This window comes from Artemia franciscana, chromosome 9, assembly GCF_032884065.1.
Source record: "Artemia franciscana chromosome 9, ASM3288406v1, whole genome shotgun sequence".
In the NCBI taxonomy this organism is placed as follows: Eukaryota; Metazoa; Arthropoda; class Branchiopoda; order Anostraca; family Artemiidae; genus Artemia; species Artemia franciscana.
In genome coordinates, this window is record NC_088871.1 from 13,083,762 (window position 1) to 13,097,268 (window position 13,507).

Sequence of the window (13,507 nt, forward strand, 5' to 3'; positions counted from 1 at the left end):
ATAATGGAGCTCCTGAACAGAAACATAGGTTTTTCATAGCTGGAGGAAATTCTGTTCCTATCCTTGGATTCTAGCAAAAACATGAACCTGGTGAAACTTGTCCTGAATATAGATGCCTTAGATGACAGCAAATCAACGCCAGATTTGGAGCCACTCCTTGAACAGTACAAAGAGCTGTTCTCTGGCATTGGGAAAATACAAGGCAAGTGCGAGATTCACCTCAAGGAAGGAGCTGTGCCGACAGCATATCCTGCCAGAAAAGTGCCTATTGCAATGCGTGAGAAATTGGAACAAGAGCTGAACAGATTGGAAAGCTTGAGGATAATAGAAAAGGTGGAAGAGCCTACGGAATGGGTCAACTCGATGGTGCTAGTTGAAAAGAAGGATGGCGGTGTGAGACTTTGTATTGATCCAGTAGACCTGAACAAAGCCATCAAGCGCCCTCATTACCCAATCGCGACTTTTAAAGATGCCATTTCTGATTTGAGCGGTGCGAAATATTTCTCAAAGCTTGATGCCACCTCAGGGTACTGGTCGCTTGTGCTCTCAAAATCAGCTTCAGACCTCACGACCTTTAATACAATTTATGGCAGATACCGTTGGAGGAGATATCCCTTTGGGCTGATATCTGCCCAGGATGAGTTCCAGCGGAAGATGGAAGAGATATTTCAAGGTCTGAAAGGTCTTAAAATACTTGTCGATGACCTACTTATCTATGGAGTCACACGAGAAGAGCACAACAGAAGACTTGCGGAAGTGCTCGAAAGAGCAAGACAGAAGGGGGTAAAATTTAATAGATCAAAGTGCCAGATTGCAGTCCAGTCAGTCTGCTACTTCGGCCACATCATCAGCAATGCTGGCATCAAACCAGACCCCGAGAAACTCCGTGCCATCAACGAGATGCCTACTCCAAAATCGAAGGAGGAACTCAAGACTCTCCCTGGAATGCTAAACTTTCTCTCAAGGTACATCCCAAACCTGGCAACACAGAACCAACCATTAAGGGATCTGATTAAAGCTAACGAGTTCGAATGGAAAGAGCTCCACACTACATGTCTCAACCAGCTCAAAGAGTCCATAGTAACCAACCTGGCTTTCTTTGACAACTCCAGCCCAACCCTTGAGCTCGAAGTTGACGCCTCAAAACATGGACTAGGGGCACAAATATCCGCGAATGGCAAAATCTTTGCTTACACATCAAGATCACTGAGTAAATCCGAACAGAACTACTCACAGCTAGAAAAGGAACTCTTTGCCATAGTCTATGGTTGCCGGCATTACCACCATTATCTATACGGAAGGAAAGTACAAGTCATCACGGATCATCGACCACTCGAATCTATACTAATCAAACCCCTCCATACAGCACCACCAAGGATTCAACGCCTGATGATGTACATACAGCCGTATGACTTGACTTTCAAGTACCGAGCCGGTACGGAAATCCCTGTCGCAGATGCACTCTCAAGACTACATCTTCCTGACATTGATGAAGAATAACACAAAGAGATCGAAATCTTTGTACATTCGTTTGTAAAATCCATACCCGCCACAGGCAGCAGACTGGAGGAGATCAAACAGGAGACCTTAACAGATCACGAACTCCAAGCACTGAAGAGGGTCATCTTGGAGGGATGGCCTGACAACAAGAGACAATGCCCAAACACCATAGTCCAATACTGGAGTATTCGCCAAGATCTCTCAACGCATGATGACCTGATCTTCAAAGGTTCAAGAATTGTCATTCCTACCAGTCTACGAGACAACGTCTTAAAGGGACTACATTCCGCTCATTTGGGCACTGAAAAAACCAAGCAAAGAGCCCGAATGATCATTTACTGGCCAGGTATCGGAAAAGACATTGAACGGTTTATCCAAAGATGTGATGCCTGCACTCACACAATGTCGAACAATCAAAAAGAGCCAATGATTCCCACGCCGATCCCGTCACTACCATGGCAGCATGTGGGATGTGATTTGTTTGAATGGAATGGGAAGCAGTATGCAATAACAGTCGACTATTACAGCCGCTATTTTGAGGTGGACAACCTAACCTCCACCACCACTTCTCATGTGGTCACAAAACTCAAAGGACACTTTGCTCGCCATGGAATACCAGCAATTCTCATTTCTGATAACAGGCCACAGTTCAGTTCCAGCGAATTCAGGCTATTCACAGAGAACTGGGGCATTGAACATCAAACGTCTAGCCCTTATCACCCCACAGCAAACGGGCTCGTCGAGAAATGCGTGCAAACCTGTAAGAGAATCTTGAACAAGTCCAAGATCAGTGGACAGGACCCATACATCAGTATCCTAGAATACCGGAACACTCCCGTAGACGGTATGGCAGCACCAGCCCAGCTGCTCATGAGCCGACAGCTGCGATCAGTCCTCCCTGTCACACAGAAGCACCTAGAGAAGAACATCGTGTCCAAAGCAAGCTTTCAGAAACACAGAGAGAAATCAAGAGTGCGACAGAAGGAGTACTATGACAGGACCGCTAAATCTTTACCCAAAATTCAGGTAGGGTCAAGAGTGAGTGTCCAAATGACACCCAGCAGTCCTTGGAAGAGAGGAACCATTGTCAAAGTGTGCCCGCAGCCGCGATCCTACACAATTGCTACTGACGACGGATCAACGCTCCGACGCAACAGGGTCAGACTCTCCCATAGGAATTCAGACGAAGCAATCCACTCAAAACAAGACTACCAAAATGTAGAATTTACCCAACCGTCCGAGTTGGTACCCAAAGTCAGCCCAGTTGAGCGTCCAGCCTCACCCAGCCTGGCAGCCCCCCCCCCGAACACAATGGAAATATTGTCAATGTCCCTACTAGCGCTGTAACACAGCAACAAACAAAACCAGTCCCGGACAGAGGCGGAGTGACGCAAACAAGATCGGGTAGAACAATAATCAAACCCACCAGGTTAAACTTATAGAGACAATAACACGCTCAGAAGAAGGAAGATGTAGCATCCAGCTGGGCATGCTTGCTTATTAGTTTAGTGTTGCTTTATTATGTGCTTATATTATTGTAGCATCCTGCTGAGATTGGCTAGACTTGAACTTGCTACATTGGAATCATGATCTCACATCCTTACCATGAACTTTGGGCACAAGTGCCTTAGTTCTGACTATCATTGATTTCTTCTTCCCCCTTCAAAGAAAATTCCCCAATCCATCCTAATACAAGACTTAATACTTGTAGAGCTCCAAATACCTAACTTGATTGTGTCCCCAAATGTTAACCATCAGGTACAAAAACTCTTTTTTTCACTATTTTGTTTTGCATTTTAACAATTGATTTAACTTTGTAGTTATGTTTATCCCTTAACATCTGTTTTACCATTGTAATTGTTCTGATGTGCTTATGCTAGCTTGTGTACTATTTTAGCCAATAAATAATATTCTATTCTATATTTTGCAGTTAGCTTTGTGACTTTTGTGGCTATTATGCAATTGAATATAAGACTACCAAAGATTGTTTTTTTTTCACAAATTGCTTTGAGTATTTAATGTGGAAGCTTAGGCTTTCTTCCTTGGTTCCCAGGAAGTTTCAGAAGTTCCAGGAAATGTTTCTTCCCAGAACATTTACTCACCAATAGAACAAATTTCTGCCTACACCACTTTAAAACTTTTTGCAGAAATTCTAAAACTGAATCTGGAGACACCTGACCAGTTTATAGCTCATGCATGATATTAATGACAGAATAAATTCTTCAGATTCATAATCCGCATTTATATAATTATGCCTTAAAGTGTCAAACCCCTCTCTCTGAACATTAGTATTTGTATAAATCTTAAAAAAGAGTTGTGGCTAAATTTCAAAAAAACTTTTCTTGCTCTTGAAAAGAAACATTCCAGGGTTATTTTTAGGAAACAGCCCAAAACACTTCCCTTCCTCACTAAGGAAGTTAAGAAGCTGATTAACCAGAAATCTAGAGCTTGGAAACGGTATGTGAAGAAGAGGAACCAGGAGACCCTGTCATTTTATAAGGCAGTACGGAATCGTGTAACAGATTCTGTAAAAAAACTGAAATCTGCCTACGAGGAAAATTTGGCTTCTGAGATCAAGTTAAACCCAGAATCTTTTTGGAGACATGTCTCTTCTAAAAACCCAAATCATCATACTATTCCTGACCTTGTTGACCACAGTGTATTACACTCATCTCCAATAGATAAGGCTGACATTCTAAATGCACAATTTGCTTCTGCCTTTACCCAAAATTCAGGCACCTCCTCACCAGATCCTCCATTGTATGAAGTGCTTTTCCCTATGCCTGATTTGTCAGTAGGTGAATTAATGGTTTTCAATAGCCTTGAGAAGCTTGATGTAAATAAGTCAAAGGGACCAGACAGTGTTCATCCACGTCTTCTTAGGGAGTGTCGAAAAGCTCTCAGCTACCCCCTGTGCATGCTGTTCCAGTTATCTCTTCAAAATGGGGAACTACCGCATGATTGGAAAACATCTTATATAACCCCAATCCATAAAAAGGGACGAAGAGACTCAGCAGAGAATTACCGTCCCATAAGCATCACCTCTGCAGTTGTTAAGGTGCTTGAGAGATTTGTTAATAAAGCTCTAATTGAACATCTTGAGGTCAATAATATCCTTTCCACATCACAACATGGTTTCAGATCTGGTAGATCTGTGGACACTAACCTTATCCAAACATATGAATTAGTGACTACACTGCTTGATGAGGGTTTTCCTGTTGACATGATTCTTCTTGATCTGTCCAAAGCATTCGACAAAGTTTGTCATGAATTCCTCATAATCAAATTGAGGGCTGCAGGTGTCAACAAAGGTGTTGTACAGTGGATTATGGGCTTCCTTTCTGAAAGATCACAGAGTGTCAGAGTTTTTGATTTGCAAGGAACTCCTCATTTCTCTTCTCCCACAACTGTATTAAGTGGCGTGCCCCAGGGCACTATTCTTGGACCAACACTTTTCAACTTCTATATTAACAAATTACCCACCCTTCTTTCAAATATTATTACCCTTTATGCTGATGACTCAAAACTAGTTGGAAAAGCGGCTACTCCCTCTGACCAGCAATCAATTCAAACAGATCTTGATAGTCTAGTAAGATGGGCTAACATGTGGCTTCTGACTTTCAATGTTGACAAATGCCATGTAATTCATTTTGGCAAAAATAACAAGCATCATAAGTATTTCCTTCAAGACAACTTCCTTTCTGCTGTTTCCGATGAAAGAGATCTTGGGGTTATTGTAGATCACCAATTAAAGTTTAGCAGCCATGCTAAGTCTGTTTCATCTTCTGCAAATAAAACCCTTGGTATCATAAAAAGAACCATCTCCAGCCGACACCCTAGAGTTCTTATGAAGTTATATAAGGCGCTTGTACATCCACGCCTGGAGGTTGGAATGTCATTGGCAGCCCCTTTCTTCAAAAAAAGATAGGAAGTTGCTTGAGGATGTCCAGCGTCGTGCCACTAAGATGGTTACCAACATGAATAAATTTCCATACGAAGAAAGACTACGTCGTTTGAAGCTGCCAACGCTGACATACCGACGGAAAAGGGGTGACATTATTTTAACCAAAAAAATCCTCTCTAAAAATACCCTTCCCGGTCTCTTTGCACAGCCCTTGCATTCTGGTACTAGAGGACATTCTTTGAAGCTCTCCATGCAGCGTTCCACGAGTAGACATAGAAGCCACTTCTTCAGCCCAAGAATCATCAATATGTGGAACCAGCTCTCTGAAGAAACAGTTTCTGCTACTTCAATTGACATGTTCAAGTCCCACCTTGATAGGGAATGGCTCTGCCAGGAGTTCCTTTACAATTGGGAAGCTGCAGAGTCCTCCACAAGAGTCTAATCTAACAGCCACAATCTACACCAAACGAATTCTTTTTTTTCTCATGGAGCATCACAAGGATGGATAATCCTTATATCGCTCCAAGCTGCGATTTAAGGTAATTTAAGGTAAGGTAAAACAACAAAATCACTTTTGCCTAAAGGTGATCTAAAATCTATGTTCATAACCTCATCTACTGATTTAGTAATAACAAGGTCCAAAATAGACAGGGCAGCATCCTTTCTGGCTATCAATATGCTGATACAAGATCATCCACTCTATCTAAAAACTGCTGCTCTTAAGACAGACTTGGCTGACTTGCAATATGGACACACCAATCTATGCATGGTAAGCTAAAGTCACCCAAAATAAGTAATTTGGAACAACACTTTGCAAGACAAGAATATTAGCATCATTAATAGGGCTTATAAGATTGGATGTAAGAATCTAATAAAAAACAGCAATATGCATATAACTACTTTGGGAAGGTAGCTTGATATTAAATCCAAACACATTCTGACACTTAATCTGATAATGGATCAAATGCTACAGAAAACTTCATAGATTATTCAATGTAAACACAGATCCCCCTTTAAGCTGATTTGTTAAATACTAAACTATAATGTGGTAACAGCTGAGGAAAAATAGATAGATCACTGAAATGTTTCAGCAAAACTTCTGTAACAGCAACTATGTCTGGTTTCTATTCATTGGCTAACTCACTAAACTCTACCCATTTGGAGGAGAGAGAATCTGCAATAATGTAGAGCACCAAAAGTGGACAGCTATGGCATTTCAAACTTGGCTTGGGGACAAAAGGCTGCTGTTCTTGAACTAATTTCAGCTCACTCCTGTGAATCTTAATCCTCCAACCAGTAAATATATGACTGCTCATATTACTGACTTATCAATAGAGTGAACATACCACTCAATACATATTTTATGCTCTTTGCAAATAAAATAATCACTTCTATTGCAAAATTCATATTTAAGCACTTGTAAAAATGACAAATTTTCAATTACAGTATGAGTTATCAGTCATATTCCAACAAAATAATACTACTAATACTTTTCTCAGTGCTAGTTTCTTGGTCATTTTTGACAAAATAATACTACACTTTCTCAGTGCCAAATTTATTTATAATAAGGTTAATTTAGGTCAAAAAGTGATTAAATTTGAATTGACAATAGAAGCAATTATTGTATTCATAAAGAGCATAAAAAAAGGTATCAAATGGTATGTTCACTTAATTGACAAGTCAATAATACATTCATATATTTACCATTCAATCAAATAACCTCACCAGTAGCAATCTTTTCCTTCAGTTGTTGTTTCAAAGCATCATTCTTCTTTTTGAATGCCAGCTCAGCATCACTCCTGTCATGTGTAATCCAAAGATACAGAATCTTAGGATTAAGCTCAGCTTCCATGTTGGTAAAAAAAAAAGAAGACAGCTGAATCAGTCTATTGATGACACATATTAACTTAACTTAACTGGTCTGTTAGCCTGTTTACAACCTAACTGTACCAATATAGAACATTTAACTAAACAGCTATGCATCATTTTATTATTGATGAACTGCAGATCAGCTTCAATCTGGAGTTTTTGGCTTGCCATCCTTTTTTGGACATGCCTTTCTTTTAATCTGTACAAAATAAGGTTCTTCTGTTTTTGTGTTATATCAATGAGCTCATGTTGCACTGCTTGAGTGGAATATAGGCTATAGAGGCCTTTACTTGGGTGCTCAAGGGATCTTTGCTAAGACTTTCCTTCACTTTTAAAATTTCCTGTAGAACTGCTACTTTTAATTCACCTTTTGAGCATTTATCTGCAATTTCTGTTTCTAATAGGCTTATCAAGATTTCTTCATCAACTGGTTTCAGCAGAGCTTGAAATTTGAGTTCCAGCTTGTTTAGCAAATCTATTTTGAATTTAGTGAGAGATTCATTTAGCCTACAGTCTTCCTCATAATGACAAGCTTGAAAGCTTACCGTATTTGGTATTAATAAATAAATAAATAACCTTGGGAGCAGTTTCCTGATCTTTTTGTTTACAAATGGGGACATGGACTTCTAATCTATTACATGGTGCATGCTGGCTATGGTTAAGTGGTAAGGATTTGCTGATGATTAGGAATGGGCTAATTGTAGGCTAACTGGCTGACAACAATCTCAAATTAAACTAATAATCTTAAGGCCTAGCCTACAAGACAATTTTGACTTTCATTATTTAATTTTAGAGAACAGACTAGCCTTATTTACAGACTATCTAGTCTAGTTGGTGGTAAAATTCTAGTTTAGTGACTTCTTGCTATCTAAGAAAGGGGTTAGGTTAGGAAAATGAAACTTTAGGGATGGGTCTACAGGCTAAAGTCTGTCCTGGAAAGGTATTTTAAAGTACCTACCTTTACTACCTCTCTCTCTAGAGGGTTCTGACCTTTAAGAATATGTGTTGTAAAAGTGAAACCTTGCTCAACAGATCTTCTGCTTGAATGAAGTACAACAAAATTGTTTTCAGCTTCACAGCTTTGCTAAATCCCAATTTATAAGGTTTTAAGATATACAAATACATTTCCTAAGTTTTGAAAAAAACAACATTGATATGGCTCAGAATTCTACTCAAATAACAGGAATTGCATTTTCAGAACTAAAGACAGAGAAAAGGCATCTGGTAGGCTAACTGAAAATTAAGGTAAAATATTTTGTCAAAATTTCAATAGGTAGCCTATAGTCCTGTCATTTAGGCAAATTTCAGGACCCTCTAGAGAGAGAAGAAGGAGTGGGTAGGTACTTAAAAATATTTTCCCAGGATATACTTTAGCCTGCAGATCTATCCCCAAAAGTTTCATTTTCCAAGCCTAACCCCTTTCCAAGATAGCAAGAAGTCACTAAACTAGAATTTTACCCAATTGGCTAATGGGCTGCAATTAACAAGATTCACACTTTAATGCTTAGGTCTAAGATTTAACTGTACCTTCAAGAGGTCAATGTTGGTATTACCTGAACAATTGTTTTGGGTCATGAAACTATTGTTAATAGATGCATTTTGACTTTTTGAACATCTTTTCTCTCTTGCAAAACTACCACAAACTCACTGTAATGAAGTTATTATATATTTGCACATTAGGGGGGAGGGGAAGCATAGCATATAATACATACAGCAATGGTTAGTTTACATATTTAATATATGCTATGCTTTACTCAACCCCCCTAATGTGAAAATATATAGCCCAAATTTGTTTCTAAATTATTACAGATTTGCAATTTCAAATATCTTATCAACAAAAACAGAAATGTTTGCAGTTCTATATGTGTAAATACAAGAATATTTGGGCTGGAATGACTCCATAACATTGAGTTTGTGGGGTAAAATTCTAGTTAATTGACTTCTTGCTATCTCAGAAAGGGTTTAGGTTAGGAAAATAAAACTTTCAGGGATGAATCTACAGACTAAAGTATGTTCTGGGAAGGTATTTTGAAGCATCTACCTCCACTCCTTCTCCCTCTAGAGGGCCCTGACCTTTAAAAATATTGTGTGTTATAATAAGTGAATCCTTGCAAAATAGATCTTCTGCTTAATTGAAGTACAACAAAATTGTTTTCAGCTTCATAACTTTGCTCAATTACATTTTATAAGGTTTTAAAGAAATGCAAATACATTTCCTAAATTTTGAAGAAAAAAATATTGATACAGCTCAAAATTCTACTCAAATAACAGGAATTGCATTTTCAGAACTAAGGGCAGAGAAAAAGCAAATAGTAACTGAAATTTAAGGTAAAATGTTGTTTTGTCAAAATTTCAATAGGTATAGACCTGTCATGTAGGCAAATTTCAGGGCCCTCTAAAGGGTGAAGGAGTGGAGGGCAGCACTTTAAAATACCTTCCCATGACATACTTTAGCCTGTAGACCCATCCCTGAATGTTTTATTTCCCTAACCTAAACCCTTTCTGAGATAGGGTAAGACAACCAGTACTGGGACACTTCAATCACTCTGCCTATTCTGGGACAGAATCTTTGGTTGGATTGCAACATGTACAATACTGGGACAAAAGACAACAGGTTATTTGGAAGCAACCCAGAAAAATGTATGGATTGGGTGTCCAAAATTAAAGTCTAGGCAGAGTGATCAAAGTGTCCCAGTACCAGTTGTCTTACCCTAGCAAGATGTCAATTAACTAGAATTTTACTGTTTGTGGTAGCTTTGCAAGAGAGAAAAGATGTTCAAAAAGTCAAAATGCATCTATTAGCAATAGTTTCATGACCAAAACAATTGTTCAGGTAATATCAACATTGGCCCTTCAAGATTAGGCAATTATAATTATTATTTAAGAATCAACAATGCTTCTTGACTACAATGGTCCCTGCATTGGCTCAACAGTGCATTCCTGCAGCATGATTTGATCTCTGGGTCCTGTATTGCCAAGCTAAGGTGAAATCCACTGCGCCAACACAGGACTAAGATTAGGCAATGATATCAACTTTATGTGCATTTAAAATAGCCTATTCAAGTTTGTTAATGGATGAATCTTCAAGCAATTCAAAATTTTGTAAAATTCAATAGTGAAACACTCCAATTTATGCAAAGGAGGATATAGGCTGAAAGAGTTCTAACTGGTGAACTGATGATTAGCCTACTGGGTAGCCCTATCTTTTGCTGCATGGTTGATTCGCTGAAAAATCAACTTAGCAAAGCCTACCTTGAGTTGTACTTTCTAGAGCATTCCCTTTCACATAAGTCGTGGGCTTCTCTTCATCATCCCAGTCATCCATTGTCAATTCTTTGAATTTGTAGAAGATTTAAGAACTAAACTCTGTAATGCACACGATAGGATGTGTTTCTAATAGTCTTAACTAACTCCTAATTTTGTAACCACGCTACCAGATCTAGGAAATGGCTAAATTGTGATGACTGATGACGAAGATGAAACTTTTTGCAAAATGCGGCATTACAAAAAACAGATGGCCTAGAAGCATAATAGTGGCTAAACCTTTGAAAAATAAGCACGTGTTGACATTTTGGAAGCTTGTATGTATGTTTTTACTAGTGTGCTGTTGAATCTTGACGCATAGTAAAAATCACTGTAATCTTGTTACAAAATTTCATTTCTGAGATAAGTCGGTAAAATTTTAGTTAATTGACTTCGTGCTATCTCAGAAAGGGTTTAGGTCTGGAAAATGAAACTTTCATGGCTTAATCTACAGACTAAAGTATGTCCCGGGAAGGTATTTTGAAGCAACTACCTCCACTCCTTCTTCCTCTAGATGGCCTGACTTTTGATGACCTTTAAAAATATGTGTGTTATAAAAGTGAAACCTTGCAAAATTGATCTTCTGCTCAATTGAAGTAGGCTACAACAAAATTGTTTTCAGCTTCATAACTTTGCTCAATTCCATTTTATGAGATTTTAAAGATATGTAATTACATTTCCTAAATTTTGAAAAAAAAATTAATATGGTTCAAAATTCTACTCAAATAACAGGAATTGTATTTTCAGAACTAAGGGTGGAGAAAAAGTAGACTATCTAGTAACTGAAATTTAAGGTAAAATGTTGTTTTGTCAAAATTTCAATAGGTATAGACCTGTCATGTAGGCAAATTTCAGGGCCCTCTAGAGGGAGAAGGAGTAGAGGTGGGTACTTTAAGATACCTTCCCAGGACATACTTTGGCCTGTAGACCCATCCCTGAAAGTTTCATTTTCCAAACCTTAACCCTTTCCGAGATAGCAAGAAGTCAATTAACTAGAATTTTGCCGATAAAGCCTATGATATCCTAACCAAACAATAGTTGGCTAGCTTACCATCTGATTTCTTGTTCAAAACTTTTAAGATAGGGTATTTATATATATATATATATATATATATATATATATATATATATATATATATATATATATATGTTTTGTTTATCCATGCTATGTACAAAAGTCAGATGATTTTTGGTTTTTATTATTTAAAAACCTTTAGACTTGGCTTAGCTTAGATTGTCTTTGTCAGATTTGTATTGGGATAGCCTAGGTCCTAGACAAAGTTTGTTGATGTTTAGATAATCTTGCTAGCTAAAGATTTAAGTAAGCTTGCCACTTGATGACTGTTTTAATTCAAAATTCAATTACTAATATCCTTGCAAATAAGGCCAGATAGGCTTTAGCTTTAAGCTGTATTCAAAACTTTTCCAATTTTGTCATTTTTATACTGATTTCTCATCAAAAGTTAGTGCATAATTCCAAATAACCTCAATGTGGGTAATGCCATGGAGTTACAGCTCTTTTGAAGGAACAATTTAAAATAAACAGAGTTTCATTGCTTTAAGCTCTGCCCAAATATAGGCCTAACACTTGCTATTCTAACAATAGGCCCTGCCCTGTCTCCCACCCCTAATGGTACCAAATATAGCCCTAGGCTATATACATAACTAAAGAAAACATTAAATTTGAAATTCTTACTTTGTTGGCATTCTAGATTAGGGCCTATGCTACTAAGAGAGATACATCTTAATAAAATAAATCTTAGAAAATGAAATCTAAGATTTGAGAAAATAGTTTTTCACAAAATCTTTTTTTTGATTCATTTATTGTAGACCCTAATAGAATATTGATAGTACTTTAAAAGAAAAGAGCCTAATCTGTTACCTTACTTACCCTGCTCAGTATCATCAAAAAATATGGTTCTTGGTGACTTTATTGCTTTGTTACCATATGGTTAAACATGTTCTTATATTTATTTTAGGCAAAGAAAAACATATTTTTATTTATTGTTTTACATCTTGAGATCATTTTGGGGGTAGCTCCAGTCTTGACAATATATGCCTGAGATATTATAGAACTATGGGTAAAATATCTTTTGGAATAACTTTAAAAGGAAGATAACAATGGAAATGCAATATTGAGCTCTCTTCTATTCAACTTGTATGTTTGTGAATATCAAGTATCACATGCATAATTTGGCCCTTATGCAGATGGTTTGATTATTTGGAAGTCTAGAAGGGATATTGGCTTTCTTCAAAGTCTTATTCAACAGGATATAAGATTAGTCTAGAGATTCTCTTTAGCTGTTGGCTTTCCAATCTCAGTCAGTAAAACTAAAGCCATTATATTTGCTAATGGTACTACATATTCTCAAGGCAGATTCAATATTGCAATTCAGTGAAGCTATTTGGTTAATTTAAGGGGATTCTAAAATGCAGTGGCATGAACATATTAATTCTTTGAAATCTCTGATTATTCAGAGACTTTGTATTCTAAAGAGACTTGCTGGAAGTAAGTGGGGTTGTCACCCTAAAATTATATTGGATTTCTACAATATATATATTTGTTCAAATACAGAATATAGGATCCAATTTTTCTATGCTTGTTCTCCATCCTCATTCAAAATCCTTAAATCTTTACAAAACTCTGCTATTCAAATAGCTTTGGCTGTGCATAAGTATACTCCTCTGTCTAAGTTCAAAATATTGTCTGGATTGGTGTCTCTAAGTGAAAGAGCATCTGTTCTAAGAATTAAATATTTCTGGAAAATCCAGGCTTATGGAACCAACCATGCTGTTTATGCACATACCTTTGCTAGGAAGTCAGCCTGTCCCAATGCCCATTCATCATGGAATCAATTTCAGCTGGAGGTCTCAAATTGGAATCAATATTCTCCTTATGCATTTCCCTTTACTGAGTCCCCTCCATGGGAA

The 13,507-nt window shown here is 37.7% G+C and overlaps 2 protein-coding genes across 4 annotated transcripts in view; one reads left to right on the top strand and one right to left on the bottom strand.

Moving 5' to 3' along the window:
• Positions 1–10,743, bottom strand: part of LOC136031020 (ATP-dependent RNA helicase vasa-like) — an 80,538-nt gene extending 69,795 nt beyond the window's left edge. For both annotated transcript variants that reach the window (XM_065710199.1, XM_065710198.1), the window contains exon 1: positions 10,526–10,743. In XM_065710199.1, the coding sequence (XP_065566271.1) occupies positions 10,526–10,598 (73 nt within the window). In that variant the 5' untranslated portion in view covers positions 10,599–10,743. The remainder of the gene's footprint in view (positions 1–10,525) is intronic.
• A 19-nt stretch (positions 10,744–10,762) lies between these two features.
• LOC136031021 (testis-expressed protein 264-like) overlaps positions 10,763–13,507 on the top strand; it is a 44,843-nt gene continuing 42,098 nt past the window's right edge. The window contains exon 1 of one of the 2 annotated variants that reach the window (XM_065710200.1): positions 10,763–10,854. The gene's annotated coding sequence lies outside the window, so the exon portion shown is untranslated. Of the gene's footprint in view, positions 10,859–13,507 lie in introns of both variants that reach the window. The other variant, XM_065710201.1, reaches the window with a different exon arrangement.